The 20,109-nt window shown below is 38.3% G+C and overlaps 1 protein-coding gene across 2 annotated transcripts in view; it reads left to right on the top strand.

Annotated features, from left to right (window-relative positions):
* TAF1B (TATA-box binding protein associated factor, RNA polymerase I subunit B) overlaps window positions 1–20,109 on the top strand; it is a 50,315-nt gene that overhangs the window by 20,080 nt on the left and 10,126 nt on the right. For both annotated transcript variants that reach the window (XM_063330461.1, XM_063330462.1), the window contains exons 9-11: window positions 15,003–15,150; window positions 17,282–17,459; window positions 17,762–17,808. In XM_063330461.1, coding sequence (XP_063186531.1) covers window positions 15,003–15,150; window positions 17,282–17,459; window positions 17,762–17,808 — 373 coding nt within the window. The remainder of the gene's footprint in view (window positions 1–15,002; window positions 15,151–17,281; window positions 17,460–17,761; window positions 17,809–20,109) is intronic.

Here is a 20,109-nt window from a genome sequence, read left to right on the forward strand (position 1 = left end):
TGTATTTATAAAGTAGACTGGAAAACTTTAGCTCCTGTGAGAAAGTGCCACTTTAGTGCAGAGCATTTTATTGTATGATCCTTTGGATTTATTTTATTTTATTTGAATTGGAGGAACACACCCTTCCTAGCTTGGATTTCTTTCCTCTTTTATTTGGGAGTGAAAGGCTTGCTTTAAACATTGAGAGATGATCATTCTTCTCTACGCTGTCTGGAAGCTTTCCAATTCTTTGGTTTCTTCTTTTACAGTATTCTATAGCTTGTATTTTCTTTTTGTTGTTCTATTCCATTTCTTTCTTTACTTTTTTTTTTTTTTTTTTTTTTTTTAGATTTTGCTTGATTTTATTCTTGACAGCACTTTTGTATCTGTATTCCTCTGTGACTAATCCTTCTGGCACCCACCTTTCTGTGTCACCTTCAATCAAATCTCACTTCTGCTGAGGATTTGGGAGATCTGATTTCTGAGATGAATTTGCCAATATATCCCTCTTCTATCAAGGATGCTTCTGTTTTGCTCCTTTGTTCTGCAAACTCTGCTTTCTAGCAGAGCAGCTCTTGAGTTTTGAGTACAATTATGAATTACGGTCTTCCAGTGAAACTTTGTCGTAATTTTGATTTGGGTTCCCTTTTACTATCCCATAAAGAAGGAAAAAGGTTTTTCAGAGCAGCTCCTTGTGGGAGCTGGAGCTTCAGTCGGCTCTCTCCTCTCCTGACCTTATGAAGGCTGCTTGACTGACAGGATATTTTTAGCTTCCATTTTTCCCATTACCATTGTATTATTTTGTTCAGGATCTGTGCCAAGCTAATCATTCTAGAGTTCCTGAATCTCCCCGTTTACATTTTTTTAAATACTGCATATTAATGTGGAGAGTTCTTTGATGTTTAGAATTTCTTAGGATTATTTAAAAAACAACATTTGTGTTTCAGAGAGCTCCTCAGTTATTTCCTTGAAGCTTCTTGTGTGTAAATTATCCGTGCCTCTCCTTTGTAAAATACTTGTTTTTATCAGATACTGTTTTGCTTTTTTGTAGACATAACTTTTCTCTTCCTTACATGTTATTTTAACAAGATGTATTCATATCCTTTTTCCAGTTACAGAACAATCTTGCTTTTTCTTCGTATTTGTTTCACGACTTACCTATTTACCTGTGGCATTGAAATTCAAGGTTTGGGTTGGTTGTTTTTTTTTTTAGTTTCCCTGCTGCTTACAGCTTAGTTGCCTTTACCTCTTTGTTTCATTGCAGAATACCTGTAGTGCTGTTTCTTGCCTTTTTTTATCCAAGAGCTTGTCCCTGAGCACTATGCAGAGAGATCCCCCCTTCTGCTTCAAAAGGGGGATCTTTTATTTATGGTTTTCCCTTTATCCCCTGATCCCACAATAAAAAGAGGGGTATGACAGACCTGCCTGGGAGTGTAGGGACCTGCCCGAGCTGTATTTGGAGAGGTCTAAATCACATACTTTCATATCTAGGAGCTACATGTTTTCGTATTGTTCGCTGTCCTACTGAGAGCCATGTTTAAATTCAGGACTTTTATCCTTGTGCAGTACTACCCAGTGCTGGACTTCTCTTCCAGGTCCATAATAATGATGTAATGCTAATAATTTATGTCACAATATGGTTATGTGTTGATAAGTTTTACTATGGCAGGAAGATGAAAGCTATTGAACCTCAGATTTAGCTCCTTTTTCTGATTCTCTTCATTGAAGGCAACATTACAATCGGAATACAGTTATTAATACTTGTGCTGTATAAACATTTTGTGCCTTGTGACCATCTAACAACAGAGTTGCTCAGTAAAACCTGGTTAGGAATGTGCCACAAAAATGTATTTGAATCAATTCAGCATTGTTCAAGCATAGTAAAAGCCATTTTGTTTTGTAAATTTAGCTGATGAGTTTAAGTAGTTCAAGACGCTTCCTGATTTTGATTTCCCTGTGAATGTTGGGGGCAGGAGAACTGTCAGGTAGCCTGGAGCAAAACGTAAAATTGGAGGGTTTCTCATGGACTAAGAGAAGCTTGCTCAATATTTTGACAATCGCCTGCTCTATATAACCAAAACTAGGACTTGGTTGTATTCTTCAGCTTTTGAGGGTAGTGTCTTAATTTTAGAAGTAATTCGGCATTCGGTCCTCGCTAATTTCTAATCGTCTCTTCCAGCTCGTTATAAAGTGTGAGGGGTTCATGTAATTTATGCTGCTAAGATTGGCTGAATGATTTGGTTCTGACCGGAAGTAGCATCAGTATTACAAGTTTCTGGAAAACTAGTTCTTTGGATTTACAGTACCAAATAACACGTAGAAACTGTCACTTCTGTATCTAAGTGTATTACACAGCTTATTCTCCTTGGAAACAATTGCCTGCATTTTCCTGTTAGATACTTTTGAGCTGCTTCTGATTTGTTTTGTTTCCTGCAGTCACAAATTGATAAAATATTTTACTGTGTTTGAAGTGCCTAAACTTAGATAGGGTCTTCCTTGGGAGGCTTTGAAAAGTAGCTAGCTCTATCACTTACCGAGAGTATTTTCATTAGATGACTTAAACGTAGATACTGAAGAAGGATAGACAGAGGTTAGCAGAGGGACTGTTGTTAGAGTGTTGATGCTTCTTTCTTCTTGCCTACGCTCAGCTCTTTTCCTGGAGGGCTGGGCAAGCTCGTAGAGTTTGCATGCTGCCTTCCCTCACGGTGGTAATTCTTCCAACCTTGCACTGAGAACAAAGCCTAAGCACTTTTTCATCATTCTTTCGAATACAGAAAAAATGAGTATCTTCTCACGCAAATAGATGAGCGGCAAACTTTATTGCAGCGCAGGAAAGAGTGAGGTCTGTATTCAAACCATGAGGTGCTCAGGGAAGAGCGGGATGTCTGTGAGGATGATGTTACTCGGGAATGGCTGTGGAGCACACGGCTCATACCAGCCTTTATCCAAACATAGAGCCAGGGGATAGATATTCTGGGTAAAGTCTAAGCTTATATGGCATAAGCTGATACGAAGCTGTAATATTGACCACTGAAGATCCATAGGAATCTCATGATGACTGTCTTTAGTGTTACTAAAAATTATAGATATTTGTCCTGCTCATCAGGCTAGTGTGTCTCTTGGGTTTTCTGGTAACATTCCCTCATTCGTACCCTAAATTGGATGCAATGTGGCGGAGTGCTTTTGTACAGCAAATGATATTTCATTCTTTGTGATTGTTTTATATCAAAGATGCTATTTATGGTACTATAATTTCATCCACTTAAAAGCAGAAGGATTAGCATTTGCTTCATTACAGAGTTTGGGTATGTCAATAGAAGTTTATAAACTTCACAGTATTTCTTAAGTGCTCCTATTTCTTTAGTTGTGGGTGTGGATTTAGTTTCCTAATTATAGTACTCCTCTAGGAGGGGCAGATGAAATGAATCACTGTTCTAGGGCTTTATGGTTTTTGTCCCCCTGTCTAAGGAGGAGCAAAATTCCTCTGTATACTTTTGTATTCTGAATATTGCATGAGGTCACTGTACTGAAATTCTTACTGTGGAAACGATTTATACCATTTGGTGACTGCTTTGGTATTGGGAATTTGATAGGTGACGACAACGTGTTCACTAAACTGACATTACTATTTTGAATGATGATATGTTAAATCATTTTCTAGTTTCACGAAAGCTAAAGACTACAACCGAGATGGTTTTTAAAATAAAATTGTCTGCTGCAGTAAAATGCCTGTATTGATGCAAGTAAAGACTACCTAACTTGCAGAAGTCATTTCTAAAGAAGAATGATAATTTTAAACAAAAAATCGTGATGTAAACAAAAGTATACCTACAAGTTGCTTAGTCTTCATCATTCTATTCAGTCTTGTCTTTTCACTTTTTTCCTCTTCTTTCTTGATAAAATCCTTAATCCTATGTTCTGAGCAGTTTGGAACAAGTGTTGAAAAAATGCTACCCCATTGATCAGATTTACTGGAGAGGGAAGGAGGGGAAGAACAAAAAAATGGCAACCTGCCCCATTCTGCATCTACTGGAATATATACTCTCTGATCTTCACGGTTATGAGAACACAGATGGAGAAAATACATCTTGAAATGTCTCAAATTTTCTTCCTGTCCTACAGTTGACTTTTAAAATATATATATATATAATTGAGTCTATTGAGTCAATTTGGTGAAAGTAGTACAAGTAAAGATAAAGTGAGTGGGAAGAAGACCTTAAAAGACAGATACAATGCAAGTTTGCGGTTTTTTGTGTGGCATCATTACAGTGGGTAAGCATTACACATTATTTTTTGGTTTTCTTTAAAAAAAGATGATTCAGTGGCCCATGAGCTGCTATTAAAACACAGAGATACACTTTTTTTTTTTCCCCACCGTTGTCTGTTCTGTGTCCAAGCACACCCATGAAGTACATGTCAGTCAACAGATTTGTCCATGCTGTTATGTTTGTTAAATAGGAAGAGATTTTATTTTTTAAAGAATAAAACTTGTAGCATTTTCTGTAAACAGGTGTTGTCAATGCTGTTATGTTCATGTACCAGCCTTAATTTAAATATCGGTGTGATCTTAATTATACATGTTTCTGTAATCGCTTCGTGTTGCTGTTTTCAAACATGCCGTTGTTGTAGCCCAGCTACATTGGAATTATTTTCTAATAACTCCTGACTTCTAGTACAGAAATGGAGATCAACTTTATGTCAATGTATAAATCTATCATGCACCCATATTTTTAAATACTCCATGGAATTCTGGCTGGGTTTTTCTTGCTGTTCTCCCTCTTCTCAAAGTTACAGAAGAACTAAGTAAGAGGTACAGAGTGTCACAACAGGGATCATCAAATGTAGGGACAGTTTTCCTACCGGAGACAATTAACTTTATCTACTAACTTTCCAACCTAAAGAAGAGGTGACTTAAAGGAAGATCGGGCGATAGTTTGCAGAATGCGTTTGGGAGGCAACTCTTCAATGTCTCTTCCAGTACAAGGACTGGGAGGTGTCAGAAAAGGTTGCTGTTCTGCAGATTCAGAATCAAACAGCAGGAAATGTGGCTGCCCGTGTCTTGTGGGTAACTGGTGAAACTCCTTGCGGTAGGATGTTTTGGGTGTTGAAAGGGCCAGATAACGACTGGACAAATGCCAGGAAAGAAAAGGTATCTGAAACTAAAAAATGCAGCGATCTCACTGCTGACTCGGGCACAAACGGTGTGAAGCTGCACAGGTACTTGGTGAAGTGTCATTGTGGCTTGTTTGGTTCCTAAATTCCTCCCTACGCATCTCTCTTGCTCGCTGCTGGATGCAATGCTAAGTAGATCTTTATGGATTGGTGTGGTACAGACGCTTTTTTTTTTTGTTGTTGTTCTGGGATTTTAGTTACGGTTTCACTTTGTGGTTTTTGTGTTCTGAGGAGACTTTTTTTTAAGATCGTAAAACTTCATTTTTCATTAACTAGTTATCTCACAACAACTCCTTTTTAAGTCATAGTTCAAGCCTTTAAGTTAGGTGAACCAAATACCATCCTTCAAAGTTTCAGATTTAAAGATCTGGAGATGTTTCGTATTCAGCTTGAAAAATGTTGAGGAATGATTAAATAGTAAAAATATGCAAAATCGGTGCTTAAAAGGGGTATCTCTAGCTTATGTCAAAGAACCCTAAGCAATGAAAGCTATACAGTTTTCTTAAGTAAAAACTGCTTTTTGAAAAAGGGCTTTGAATGCCAGTATTTTTCTAGTGATCCTTTGGTTTGTTTTGGTGGAGGGACTAAAGGAATTGCTTGTTTAAAAACTCACAATGTGAAATTTCTTGGTTTTGAGTAGTAGTGATGATCCCAACACTAGGAGGAAGAAGGAACGCTGGCAAGAAGTCTGGCCTAGAAATGTGGTAAGAGGAGAAACGTGAAAAGCCATGTAAGAGTAAATACATTCTAGGCCGTGGGGGAGCCATCCTGGAATGGCAGAGATGGCACCTTAAGGGTTTTTCCATTTTACCCATAATATTTCTAAACAGCCTTCAGTTCTGTGCAATTTTTTTGGGGCCCTAAAAGTAAGCACAGGTCTTGGATTTGTGAATAGATTAAGCTAATACGGTCTTCCTTTCATGTCTTTGAATAGCGATTAAGGTTTTAAAGTAAAGCGTATGGAATTTAGGAATTACTGGAATGAATTTGCTTTTAGCTGAGACTGATGTGTAAGTGTGCTAGGGTGTAGTCATTAATCACTTCATCTCATATTGTTTCTAAACCAAGATAGCATCTTAGTTTAACACGCAATAAAAAAAATGAGCCGCTCCATATCTCTTTTCCTTTTCTTCATTTAATATGGGAGTTTAAGCCTGCTTTAGTGCATGCCATGTGAAGCCAGCACAGCTGCGGAATATTTGGTTCTTTCTCTTCTTTTGGTGCTGGTGGTTCCCCCTCATCCCACGAGGTGCCTTTGGCTGCCCGGTGGCTGCTCCTCCAGGGCCGGGCTCTCAGGGGTGGTGTCGTGCTGCTCTATCACAAGGTGGAAAACTGGGACAAAGAGACCTGCCTGAGGCAATGGGGTGGGTTTGTGGCACCATCATGAGGAAACCTGAAGATTTCGAAAATCCTGTAAAGTTGTCCCTGTATTTATTTTTTTTTTTTCCACAGTGGCTTTTCAAAAGGTTATTTTATCATTTAATAATCTGTTACTGGCTAATACCCAGGTCTTCAAGTCATCACACAGCTCCTAGGAAACTGCTGCTGTTTGGATTGTCTCACACTCCAGGTTTTGGTGAATTGCATATTTATATTTTAGTTTGGGGCTGATTCAAACAAAGTTAATGCCTGACTAAATCTATTAATAAACTTGTGAATGCAGGTCAAATGTTTGCTCTGTTTTCTCCCAGAGTGTTCAGACTGGAATGACAATGGCTTTCTGCTTCCCTGGAAAGTATATCCACCAGACTGGCTTTTAGACACATTGCTCTGTTTGCTGAGATCCTGTTCTAAAAACATGTAAGGTCTGATGTGTAAGAGCCTCTTTTCCTGTCTAAAATTTGGATGAGATTAATTGCCATATGATTTTTTTATATTTTTTTTTAGTGGTAACTATTTAAAGGATTCAAATTAAGACAGAAGCCAGTTGTTCTTGTTTATTTAAAAAATAATCTTCTAGTGCTGCTTTTACTTTCCAAAACAAGCAGCGATTCCTGCTGTGGTCTGCTGGTGTTTTGAGATACCTTGTAATCTCAGTTTTGTTGGGGTGGCTGCCTCTGTCTGTGGGATTTATTTTTTTTCTGTCTAGCTCTGTATTTTTTGTGCATTTTAACAGGTGCATGCTGTACTTGTCCAGGGTAGAAAGCAGTGCAGAATGAAAAGAAGCAAGGGTGAGGCTTTTACTTGAAAGAAAAAAAAAAAAAGCTGAGGAGGAAGTTCACTGCTGAAAGGGTTATTGTAATCAAGTTTATCATGGGAGCTTGCTGTTGTGTAACAGAAACTCTAGCTTGTCCATACCTGTCTTAAAGCATTACTTAATGAAGAAAGAAAACAAACCTAACAAAATATTTATGAAATTCGATGAAATCTGTTCTCAAACTCTTAAATTTCAGTACATTATGACAGTTCAGCTCCTTATTGGATTACTCTCTCTGTTTGTAGAAAGACTACTTTTTTAGAAAAGCGATATTTGTCAGAGTTAGCATGTGAGCATGATCAAGCTAACGCTCAAGCATGTGTCTCTCTTGGTTTAATAATATTGAAACTCATTTATTCAAAAACCACTTTGGCCAGGAATCGTGTAATGAACAAGATGTCTTCCTCTGAAACTAGTATATTAAAAGGTCTGCTATGCATCCAATGAAAATCTCTCTTTTTATTTCCTCTGGTAAAAGTGTACAACTGTACTGGATGTTCAATTAGCTTTTTCTCTTGTATGTGGTTGCTGGCTCATCCACAAGCAATCTCGAATTCTTCAGTAAAGACCGCCTGTGTCAATTTAATGCAGACTAATATCTTAGCACACCTATATATTTTTTTTTCTCTCAAAGATGCATAAACATTTTTTATTGAGTCGTCTTCTAAAATTAATCTTCTTTTTCTATACGAAGATCCTTCTCATTTCCTCTGCAACAATGATCAGGAGTAGTTTGGGATTTTAAGACGTAGTAGCTGACAGTGTGACATCATCTATGATTTTTCAAATGGTATCTTGACTTTTCTTCCTCCTGACGCCTTTTCTGCCCATTTGTTGCCAGGCAGATAATTTGGGCAACGTGTTTGCCTGGCTTCAAGGTGGACAAATTGATTTCGTTGTCTTGTGTTACCTTTCAGTTATCCCTTCTGCTTGATGAGGCTTGTAAAGCAGCAACTGTAAGCGTGTGCTTGGTCTCTTTGTGTTTTTTCTGGTGGAAGAAGTCTCATGAGATGCATATTTCTTAGCAGTTATCTAAATGGAGTTGTCACAGTTTCACCCGTCTTTGTTCTTCTTGTCATTTGGTTCCCTTTCAATAATTCCAGGCACACCCTCTTGCTGTTACATCAGCATCTGTATGTGATTCATGGATATCAGGGTTTGCAGAAATTTATCCGCTCATTTAGTCCACATCGAATGGCTGCACCGAGTCAGACTGGAAGCTCATTGATTCTGCTCTCCTGTTTCTGATAGTTACCTAGGAAAAAATGTAGGGGGGGGGTACAGGGGCTCTCCCCAGTATACTTTCATACTCACCAGCAATTCACAAGTCTGGGACGTTTCTACATAGCAGTGGTAACAGTGTTTACGATGTCCAGCCTTTACATCACGTGTGTCTGTTCTGTATACCCTGTGCTCTGCAAAGAAGGCATTCGTGAAAAATTTAGCTTGAGACATCACAGAATCCAACAGTGCAACAGTTGACTAACATTAGTTTTGCTATCTAACATAGCTGGGGAAAAAAGTATTAGTGAGTGATGCTTGTTTTTTAAAGTTTGTATTCATAATAAAACACAGTGCTAAAGCACATTTAATTTGCGTGCGATGGCTGTTGTATTAGCTTGCTGCTGTTCCAGGTGGAATGGTGATGGTCCCTGAGAGGTGGACAGAGGTTAGGCAAGGGGGGAAAAAATGTTGTTTAAAAGATATACATCAGCAAGATTCATTCGTGCGTGTTTGTATGGGAGGTAGCCAGATTGGTAATATTGTGAGAGTACACACAAAGCATGAAAAAAAAAATCTTTAGTAATCTAGGAGTTTGGGCTAGCTGATGACATTAAGGATATAGTACGTAACGATTGGTTCGCAAGGTCATTTCATTCAGTTTACAATACTAATCTGGGTGTAAATTTCACAGCTGATACAGTTATTGTCTTTACTGTCAATTCTTTTATGTAACCTGTGTGCACTGCGGCTGGCATCGTCCCACATCAGGCTTATGCTGCAGACGACCAGATATATCTGAACCAGTTGAGCAGCAGAAGCAAAATAAGGTGAACCAGGCTCCGTAGAGCACTTGACTGCTGTGCTCGTTGTTGGTACCTAATTTTACCTTATGGAAGTTTAAAGCTAGTTTAGGTTCCTGGCAAAGTGTGTTTCAATGCAGACTATATTCAAAGATGTTTACACACATTAGGGCATCCACTTGATTTATTATTTTTACAATAAATGTCTTTTGCTTTATGCAAGAATTGGACCAAAATTCTGGATTGTGTTGTAAAAACCCCTTCTCCAAGCCTCCTAACTTGATGTTTTCCAAATCTCCAAGTTAAATTGCCTTCTTGGTCCATTTCCTGAGAAGTTTGGAACGCTCTTTTTCAAACTCGGTCTAGGTTGTCTTGGTCATCTTAAAAGTGATGAAGCTGTGCTGGTTTTTACAGCCAAACTCTGAACATCAAAAGTTCCCAGAGAGCAACAAAAAACCAAGAATGAAAAAGTGAAGTTGGACTTTATTAGATTCCAGTATTAAATGGTCATTAAAGGAATCACGTAGGAAAGATGTCTGCTGCTGGACAGGTGACGGTAGAGCCTTAGAGAATGTGCAGGCATGGGAAGAAAGGGTTTTCCGGATGGAAGTTCACAGGTAGAAGGATAACCTGAACTATGAAAATGTAAGTAATGGCTGCTGGGATGTTGTTCTGATACAGAAGGAAACAGCCTATACAGTCATCTAAGGAGGGTCAGTCAGACCACATGTAAAACCAGAAGCTCTGGAGCCTGCAAATGAATCTAGAAAGCCAGCCAGTGCATACTGTTTTCTACTTGTTGATCAGCAACATTCTGATATTGTCCAAACAAGTAGGAGAGGCTGCAATCTTGGCTTACCCAAAACAATTACCTGTTACCGTGATCTGATTATCATGCTAATAGTTTGGCTCATCTGCTTCTGAACACCAGCTTGTTCTTTTCTAATACAGGTGAAAAATTCCATGTAACTTTGAAAGATAAAGGCAACCGATTTAAATAGTCTAATGAATATTTATCACCATGAAAATCTTGTTCTAGACAGTTCTTCACCGACCCAATAGTGTGTATTTTGTCCTCCTGTGCTCAGCTGAGGATGGTGGCAAAGAAAAGAAAAGCATATTCCCTAGTTCTCATCTTTCCTATTGCTTTCTGGAGAAGATCTGAAGTTACCTTATTTGTGGGAATAAGATACAGAGATTTTAAAGACAAAACAGTTAAGAAAAGTTCTCAGTAACCTCTGTACCCAATCTAGACAAGCTGTAGACTCTGTCAGCATTGTTGATCGGTCCTGAAGAAATCCCAGCTTGCGAAACACCTGAAAAGGCTAGCAGGTGGCATAACTTTAAAAGGGTTTTCTGTCAGTCTTCCTGAAATTATTAAGTGCCCTCAAGGGTTTGTAACTGAGTTTTATATGTGGAGTGTTTCCCAGGTTCTTGAAATGAGGTGAGAGCTCAGTAACTCCACGTGCTGATGGACAGGGGAGTTGTCCTAACATTTAGCACAGAAACACAACTTGAAAATACGTAATGCAAAATTCTTTAATTTATGATTGGATAAGCGAAAGTTATACTTTGAGAGCATGTGGTGTATGATCTAACACTGTCCCCTCTTGTCCAAGTATTCCTCCCTTGGGGTTTAATCGTGGGGTGCTGGAGGCAGAGGTTTTTCTCCTGAAGGAGGCCCCAGCTCTGGATCTTGCTTTCCTGGTTGATTTGCTGGTTGACTTTCAGTGCAACTTGTTTTATCAAGTTCTTTTTTTCTGGCAGAAGTACATAGCTAGGTAGAAGGTGATCACTTTTATTTATTTTGAAGCTGCATTTTTGCTGCATCTTGCTTATTCTTAATATTGTGCTAGCATTTGCTGTGTTTGTTGCGTGGAATTTGGATGTTCTTTCTATTTTAACTCTCCCAGTACACATGAAACTTTGCAGAATAAGAGATTTGCTCTTTGAACACACAGCTCTTTCAGCATTAAACAGGGCAGGAACAGGGTATGTAGTGACTGGTAAAAATCCTCAGTTCTTGATGACTGAAATGCTCTACAGTCCCCGCAGTCCTCAACCTTTCAGCCTTCAGATCTTTGCTGTGATGTGTTCTACTGAGATGTGATCTTGTGTTGGATCCAGCTTATGCTTGCAGTTTACAGTCCAAGAGATTACTGTGTACTCCTGGCAGCGTGGTGTTTGGTGGAACTTGCATCGTCATGACTCAGCGCTGTGTTGTAGAAACATGAGTACTACAGTGAATGTTTGTGAGCTTAGGGGGTTAAGCCCTGGAAAGTAGCAGTTGATTTGGTTGATCTTTATGGTGGATGAGTACGCCCTTCTTAGATCTGCACGCCCAATTGTGTTTACTTTTCTTTTTGAACGCACATCAACTAAAACCATTTTTTGTCTGTTAACATCCTTTCTAAAATAAGCCAAATGATAGCTCTCGGTAGTAATTTTTATTTGTAGCTTTTACACCACTTGTTTACTCTTTAAAAAAAAAAAAAAGAAAAAAGAAAGCATCAGTTGTCATTGCAAAGGGAAGACTGTTTTCTAGCCATTTTGAAAAAGAACCAATTGCCTTCTCTAACTTGCAGTCAAAAGCTTTGAGGCAGAAGTCGGTGTCGGGCTTGAGGAGGAAGGGATGACTCAGTAGTACCTAGCAGAGGAAAGCTGTCCCCTTAGCCTGATGCAGTGAGAGAAGCTCAGATAGAAGGTAATGAAGGTGCCTAGCTTGAGCCCTCCAATTAGCAGTTTTATTCCTCAAAGTACCTCTGTGTTAAATTAGGCTGTTCAGATAACTTCATGGGTGATAGTTTAATATTTGACAACGGGAATGCTTCAAATGACTGAATTCCCGTGTCTTAATTTATTTTCATCTCTCATATATTATTAAGAAGCTACTAATTCAACTGCCTTTCATTAAAGGGAAAAACTTACTTCCTTTATATCTAATTAGGACTGGTATTTACGTGATGCTTTTATTTGAACTATCCTGGGACTTTAATTTTTCTCCAGATACGCTCAAGAGAAGTTACATATGATTCAGGTTTTGTTCCAGATTGTTTTGGTATTCAGTTTAGCATTGCTTTTTAACAGGAATGGAAAGTACTGTGAGCCTGGTCTTCTGTAGAAGTCTCGTAATGCGTGTTTTTCTTGTTTCTCAAGATAGTCCTGTAGCACTCTAAGCCAATTTTTAACACTGTTTAGAAAATATAATGAACAGGGTACAACTTCCTAACTGTTACAAAAAGTTGCATGTGTAATAGTAAGTGACAGCAAAATTATTCATTTGCTTAAGCATGTGTTCACACAGTTAAGCAAGTCTGAACTGCAGTCTGAGGGGGAGATAATTTTAAAAAAAAAAAAAAGAAAAGGAAATGTTGGCAGTCATTCAAAACAATAAAATTTGAGCATTGGCTACTCAGCTTATTAAAAGAGATGAGGCCAAATGATTGAATAAAAATTCATTATTGCAGTCTTACTGTTGTTTTAAACATGATTGCTCTGTTTTTATTCTGGTCTAGAAAAAAACTAAGCCTGAATTCACTCTTTTTCGGGAAAGTTTTGAACCCGTGCATAAAGTGTAAATCCCTGCTCAAGGCCTATTATAGGAAAGTATCTTATGCACAAATTGACTTGATAAATATGAATACATGATCAAGCGCTCTACTGAATTAGAACCGCCAACACAAGCAGAAAAAGCAATGCTTTTTATATGTTTAAAATGGTAGAGTAGCCTGAACCACTGAAAATTATCACTTTAAGAGATAAATACAAGTAATCATTTAAAATAGAAAGAATTAAGAATGTTTAATAAAACATTCTTAATTCTTAAAGTATTGAGAAATGAGGGTCAAGTCTTACAGTCCAACCTTACGCAAACTTCACCAGGTCCTGCTGAGTTCATTATGAATAAGCGTGACAAAATCTGGCTGCAAGTTATATTCTCCTCTAGCAGGAAAACCTCAGTAGAAATTGTGAGAACTTTCATGAATAAATATGCAAATATGGAATTAGATTTATTTTTTTTCTTAAAAAAATTATATTAAAGATTCTGTGGGAAGGTTCTGAAGACCATGAGCCTGCTTCTGAATGGGAATGGGGACATGGTCACAAAGACCCAAGGAGAAGGCTAAGGTGATGAATGCCTTTTTTTACCTCATGTTTTTGCAGCCTTCACCAATTCCAGATCCCTCAAACCAATGGGAAAGCCCGGGGGAAGGTAAATTTACCCTTGTTGGAGGGAGGATGAGGTTAGGAATATTTAAACAAACTGGACTTATGAAGGTTAATGGGCCGTGACAGGATGCTGCCACAAGTGCTGGGGTGGCTGGCTGGTGTCATTGCAAAGCCACTGTCAGTTTTTGAAAAATCATGGTGACTGGGGGAGTTACTTGAGGACTGGAAGAAAGCAAAGATCACCCCTGTCTGCAAGAAGAGCAGAAAGGAGGATCCAGGGAACTAAAGGCCTGTCAGCCTCATATCGATCATATTCTCGGTGATAAATACCTATTGCGGAATAACCGCAGACACCAGCACGTGCTGGGGGGCTGCCTGGCTGGAAAGCAGCTTCTCAGAGAAGGCCCTGGGAGTTCTGGTGGACAAGATTCTGTGAAGATGAATGTGGCCTTGTGTCAAAGAGCACCAACATCATCCCGGGACACATTAGGCAGAGTATTGCCAGCAGGTCAAGGGTGGCGATCCTTCCTCTCTGCTCAGCCCTGGGGAGACAAATCTGGAGTGATGGGTCCAGTTCTGGGTTCTGCGGTACAAAGGAGATATGGACATACTGGAGTGAGTCCAGTAAAGGGCCATGAAAGTGATGAAGGGAGTGGAGCTTCTGAAAAACGAGGGGAGGCTGAGAGAGCTAGGACTGTTCATCCTGGAGATGGAGAAGAGACGACTCGGGGCGGGAGGGGGCTTATGATGTGTGTATGAATACCTGGTGGGAGGGTACAAGGGAGAAGAACCAGATCCTGCTTAGTGGTACCCAGTGACAGGATGAGTGGAAATGGACACAAACTGAAATACAAGAAATTCCATTTAAGCATAAGGAAAATATACAAACTTGCACAGTGAGTGTGGTGAAACACCGGAGCACATTTCCCACAGAGCTTGTGCGGTTGCCATCTATGGAGATACCCAAAGTCCAACTGGACGTGGTCCTGGGCAACCTGCTGTAGCTGACCCGAGCAGAGGGCTTGGACTAGATGGTCTCAAGCAGTCCCTGTTAACTTCCACCCTTCTGTGGTTCTGTGATCTCAGCTCTTTAGAGAGTTAACCCTCAATTGCACCTGTATTTTTTTTTTTTTTTCTTCCAATGCTCTTTCAATTTTGGAGCATCTGGAGACATACTGATCACTTCACAAAAAGGTAGTGGGTTGGTTGCAGGTCTGAAGCAACTTTCTATTTGTTCCTTTTGTATTTCATGGGCTTTTAAAGTAGCGCATGTTTCTCTTTGCAATACTGCAGTCTGGCTCCATTCTTGCATGTATGTTTAGTCACAGAGTGCTGAAAGAGTCCGTATAAGTAATTCTGTATTAAATAATACAGAATTTAACACCGATAACTAATTTAAAATTAATAACAAATATGGTTAACAGAGCAAATGTGTAACACTTTCTAACCCTGTCTTTCAGTCATGGCCGGTATATGAAGAAGTATACAACAAAATGCTTGAGCTTGCGGCGTTTTTAGACCTGCCTCGTTTTCCAGATATAACAGACAGCTGCTTTCTTCATCCAGACATGTTGTGCATGAAGTACTTGATGGAAGCCAATTTACCTGGTAAATATTTTCCCAAACCCGAACTGATAAAATTTTTCTTTGGTTTATTAAACTCTAGAAAGACTTGAATTACTACTTTAAAAGCACCTGCTCTTTTCCTTCTAATTTATACCCATTTAAGCTTGAACTGAAAGATAATTTCTATAGAAAGCACCTTCATCAAACATTTAGAGTATGTATTATAGGCCCAGATATGCAGTGGCACTCTGGTGCTGGCTCTCTAAGGCTGTGGAGTGGATACTTCATTTCAAACCTTTCAGTATCCATGTGAACTAAGAGGCACTAGTTGAAGTCACTTGATTTATTAACTTTAGCTAAATGATTTATGAAGTCGGGACCTGATTGTTTAGCGCTGGAATTGTCTCATATATAATAGTGAATATATATTCTATAATATTGCGTATTAGCATTAATATTAGTATTAACAAACGATGCTGTGTTACAAATCAGCTGGTGTCTCACTTGATTCCAATTTAGTTTTGAAATCATATGTTGCATAACTATTGAATATTTTTGTTTATCCTGAAGTTAAGTCTTGAGCATTAAATTGCCAGAGAAAGACCTTTAAGTCCTAGTATGTGAACTGTGTCTGTTGGGCTACCATACCTCCTATCAAATACCACTATTGCTGAAGAGGAATTCTACAGACAAGTAGCCTGTAAATTAGTATTTCTTTTTTTCCTCAAAGCATTCCAACAATTAATAGTTTGGGGGTTTTTATTGTCTTATTTTGCAGTTAGTTCTGTTGGACAAAGCTCCTTGGCTTTTCTTTGTACTCACAGTTGAACAAAGAGAAGACAAACAACAAATTTAGGGCTAAAATTCCAGGGTAGAAATTCCTATTTTGTAGTTTAACACCAGTGTTGCACTAGAGCCTATAGAGGATCACATTATGTTTTAGATTTTGAAGTATCAATTGAATCAAAGAAGCAGTTAGAAATATGGCGTTTTCAGATTTATTGCTGAGAAATACAAAGCCAAGTACTCTTTGAAAATTACTGTAAAATAAGAATATATTGCCCTTTGTTTTTTCCTTGCAACTAAACTTTTTATCACGTAGAAGCATTTTTTTACAATTTGAAAAAGGACTGCTGCTGCTGTCTAACAACTCCTAAAAAATAAATTAAGCAATGAATTGGCAGTGCCTCTTAGGACATTAAATAATAATGAACGGGCCATTTTAAGGATCTGAAATAAAAGAAAATGCACTGGCAGTATTTATAAGAAAATTTGGTTTACAGATTTTGTTTAACTTTTACTGTTATGTACGAGAGGATTAAAAATGAGTTCCTACTGAACTCTTTGTAAGCAGCAGGAGAGTACAAAGTATAGCTGGATTAAGGTTGTACTTAGTCATACATTGCTAACCTTTGTGGAATCTGACAGTGATGTAATCAACTCCTGTATTTCTTGCTGAACAGGAAAGGTGAGAAATTTGGGGGATTTGTATCTGTGAAAAATAAGCATAGAGTAATGAGAGACTGTACAGATATCACACTGCTGCTTTTGGAGCTGGAGCTGTATCTGTTTGACATAACGTGGCTTTACTGTGTAATGCCAGTTTTAACCTGGGCTGGGACGGTCTGTCCCTCAGCCGGCTTCGGTCGGGGCGGCAGCGAGCGTTGCCCTCCCGTGATTAGGCTGCTGTTCATACCCAGCTCCCCTCTTTAAACTAAACCGAGCCCTGTTCCTCTCTGCGGCACTGAATCCCTCCTCGCCTGGGTGCTTAGTCAACATGCAGGAAAAACGTTTGTGACAAGTTTTTGGCTTTTGGGGGTTTTTTTGGAACTATATTTATGTAGATTTAAGATGTGCTTTCCCACAATAGCATTCATTAGTGTTCTAACGTCATTTGAGTAAGACCAAAACACTATTAAAAATGTGATTTTTTTTTTTTTTTTCTCTATGTGAGTATATAATAAGTCACGACTGTTTTTCATGTAAGCACAGTGAAGGTTGCCTAGTATTTTTAAAAATAATCAAAAATACTTTTCAGCCTGAAAAATTGCTGTCTAATGGTCCTAAAAGACGTAAGCATTGTTTTCCTCAAATGACCAACATATTTGCACTGTACAAGTGCTTCTGGTTTGCCTCGACATACTCATTTTATATTTTTATTTACATTAATCAGATGAATTGCATAATTGGACTTGTCGCGTGGTGAAAAAGATCCGTATTGGAGAAGCGGATTTCCTGACTCTTGTGCCTGGAAATAAGTCAACAAGAAACGTGAAATACGATGTTCTTGCTGCAGCAGTTATTGTAGTTGTGCTCAAATTATTGTTTTTATTAGATGATCACTATGAATGGTAAGTGTACAGGCCAAACCTGTAGCAAATCCAAATTTCAAACAGTGCAAAGGATTGTCTTGGGTCATTCTTTCTTTAGTAATATTAAATTTATAATATTTTAATTGTGATTAAGTTCAGTAGCATAAAACATACCTGAAAACATTTTAGACATTGTATATTACTTCTTTGTAAAAATCATCGAGTTTGAATCTGAAACTTGGCATAAAATTAGGGTGTAATTTTTGTGGATTGTATTTGAACTTCATGTCAAAAATGCAGTATTTGGATCTACAAAATAGCCTGATTTTATTTTTTTTCAGGTTACTTTCAGACTTTGCTGAAGAAAGAAATAAAAATAACAAAGAAGGTACAGAAATATTCTAGTAGAAGCAATCTTACGATTTTGTAAATTAGATAACTTTGTAATCAGGCTTAGAAAGACTTGTCTTATTGATCGTTAAAATGTGGTTTTGTCATTTATTTTTCTAGGGCAAATCTTTATTCAAAGAAAACAGTACAACTTCTTCACATAAAGTCATCTCAGTTTACCTGCATAATTCTTATTGTACTGGATAGGGGAATTTGGAACACATTTTGCTAGGTACTTTTCTGCTTCTCCTTGTGCACGTTTGCCTCTTGTTTTAGAATTTTATGCATGGTAGGTGAAGATGAATGGATACGCAGTAAAGAGGGAACGCACTTTGTTCGTAAATAGCAGACACTTATTAGGGGCATCAAACCACGTTTATGATAAAATCCAAACTTGTTTAGTCTTGTTAAATAAAATGTCTTAGTGTGTAACTTATTTCAGATGTAATCTATTTTCTTAGTCCAAATAATCCTGAGAGAGTGTGGAAAAGCTAGCAGCAATTAAGATAGAGAAGATAATGGTGTGAACATGGTTCTTTGAGGGCAGAAAGACCAAATCAAAGATTAGAAATCTTCAGGAAGGTATTCCATGGCCTGATCCAGATCACAGTTGAAGATAAGATCAAAGATGTGTTACAGTGGTTTATCTTTTACGCCTTCCATCCAGTTTGGGGTCCGTTTTGACCCTTCTGTTACTTTTTTAGAATTCAATTCAATAATAAAATTGGTGTTAGCCATGCGTGAGCAGAATTACTGCTGTATCTAGAGATAGTCATCACTGTTAACTAAAACTGGTCATTCTCATTTTCAAGTGGATGCACAAACCTATTTTGGATCTCAGTTTCTTTTCCCTTTCCATTTCCCTTGAAAACTTGAAGTACGTGATAGCGATGAGTAGAAGTTGTGCAACTGCTTACAAACTGAGGCTCAAAGCCATTAATGTCTTAATGGGGTTTCTCCCCTATTAACTAGTCTCATTGCCCTTGGGAATTAACAGCTCATTCTTTGCCCACTTTTTTAATTTAAAATCTGCTGGTGCCAAGTGATCCATAAGCTGTGCTATGTTGTCCCTATCCTTAAAATGTTGGGGTGATGGTGAGCAGCTGTGCAGAGGAGCTGATGTGAGAATTTCTGTTAGAGCACTGATTAGTGCCAGATCTCAAAACTGCCTCTGGCATTTTCTCAAACTTAGCGTGCTGAAATGAATAATGGTTAATACTGAGTTTTAAAGATCCAATTTATGTTGATTCCGTTCTCAATTTAACTATCCTTTCTCTAGTCTTTTTTTTTTTTAATTAAAAAAAAAATAATAGTATTTCAACTCCTACAGTTTTTCAAGACAGATTGGAAGCTGTACAGGAGTAGCTAGTTATAGTTACCTAGTGGGTTTGTGTGTGTGTGTGTTCTATGAACTACACTGATACACAATACTGTCCATGTTTCAATAAAACGTGGTTGAGATGTATATGTGTATGTGTGTATCACAGAGCTGTGTATTTTCCAGCCAGCTCGGCTATATGAACATCAGACCAGCAGTACTGGCCAGGTGAACGGTTATGATAGTGTAGCATCATGTCTCTGATAATGGTTTTGCTTGTGACAGGTGCTTAATAATTCATAGGGAGTTTAATAAAAATTTCTGCCTCCCTCCCCTCCCAACTGCCCTCCCAGCAATTTAGGAATACTTACTTAAACCTCTGGGTTTAAGGAGTTAACAAAAGAAGTTTTATCCACACCTTTGAATTTTAAGAACTACTGAAGGGTTTTTCTTCCCTTCATTTGTCTGTTGCTTTTTGAGTCCATCCATATTTCTAGCATCTAAGACATCCTGTGGCAGGGTAACTTGAATAGCAAAAATGCAGATAATACAAAACGTATGTAAGCTTGATTATAAGAATAGTATATTCACCTTCAAAACCGTTTAAACAACTAGCTGGCAAAGCAAAGCATGATGCGAGCATCGCACGCAGTGCAGCTGAGGTGATGGGGAAATGCAAAGCCTGGTTAATTCACAATGCAGATAATCCACCCATGGGTAATAAGAGTTGATTATATTTTAAATATATAAATCTACACCATAGTTCTGTTTGGAATACTTATACTTACTGTACCCAGTTGGTCTGCTTCAGTCCTGTGCCTCTTTGGAGCATGGATGATGAATGGGCTGCGGGAATGCCATCTGCCTTAATGTTTTTGCATGTGCTGATAAATATTTGTTCAGATATGGAGTGAAGTTCCTGTGCTGAAAACCATGGGAGGCTGATATGAAGTGAATACAATTACCTAGCCCATTCTTCGT

The sequence above is a fragment of the Chroicocephalus ridibundus genome, chromosome 3 (genome assembly GCF_963924245.1).
Source record: "Chroicocephalus ridibundus chromosome 3, bChrRid1.1, whole genome shotgun sequence".
Classification (NCBI taxonomy): domain Eukaryota; kingdom Metazoa; phylum Chordata; class Aves; order Charadriiformes; family Laridae; genus Chroicocephalus; species Chroicocephalus ridibundus.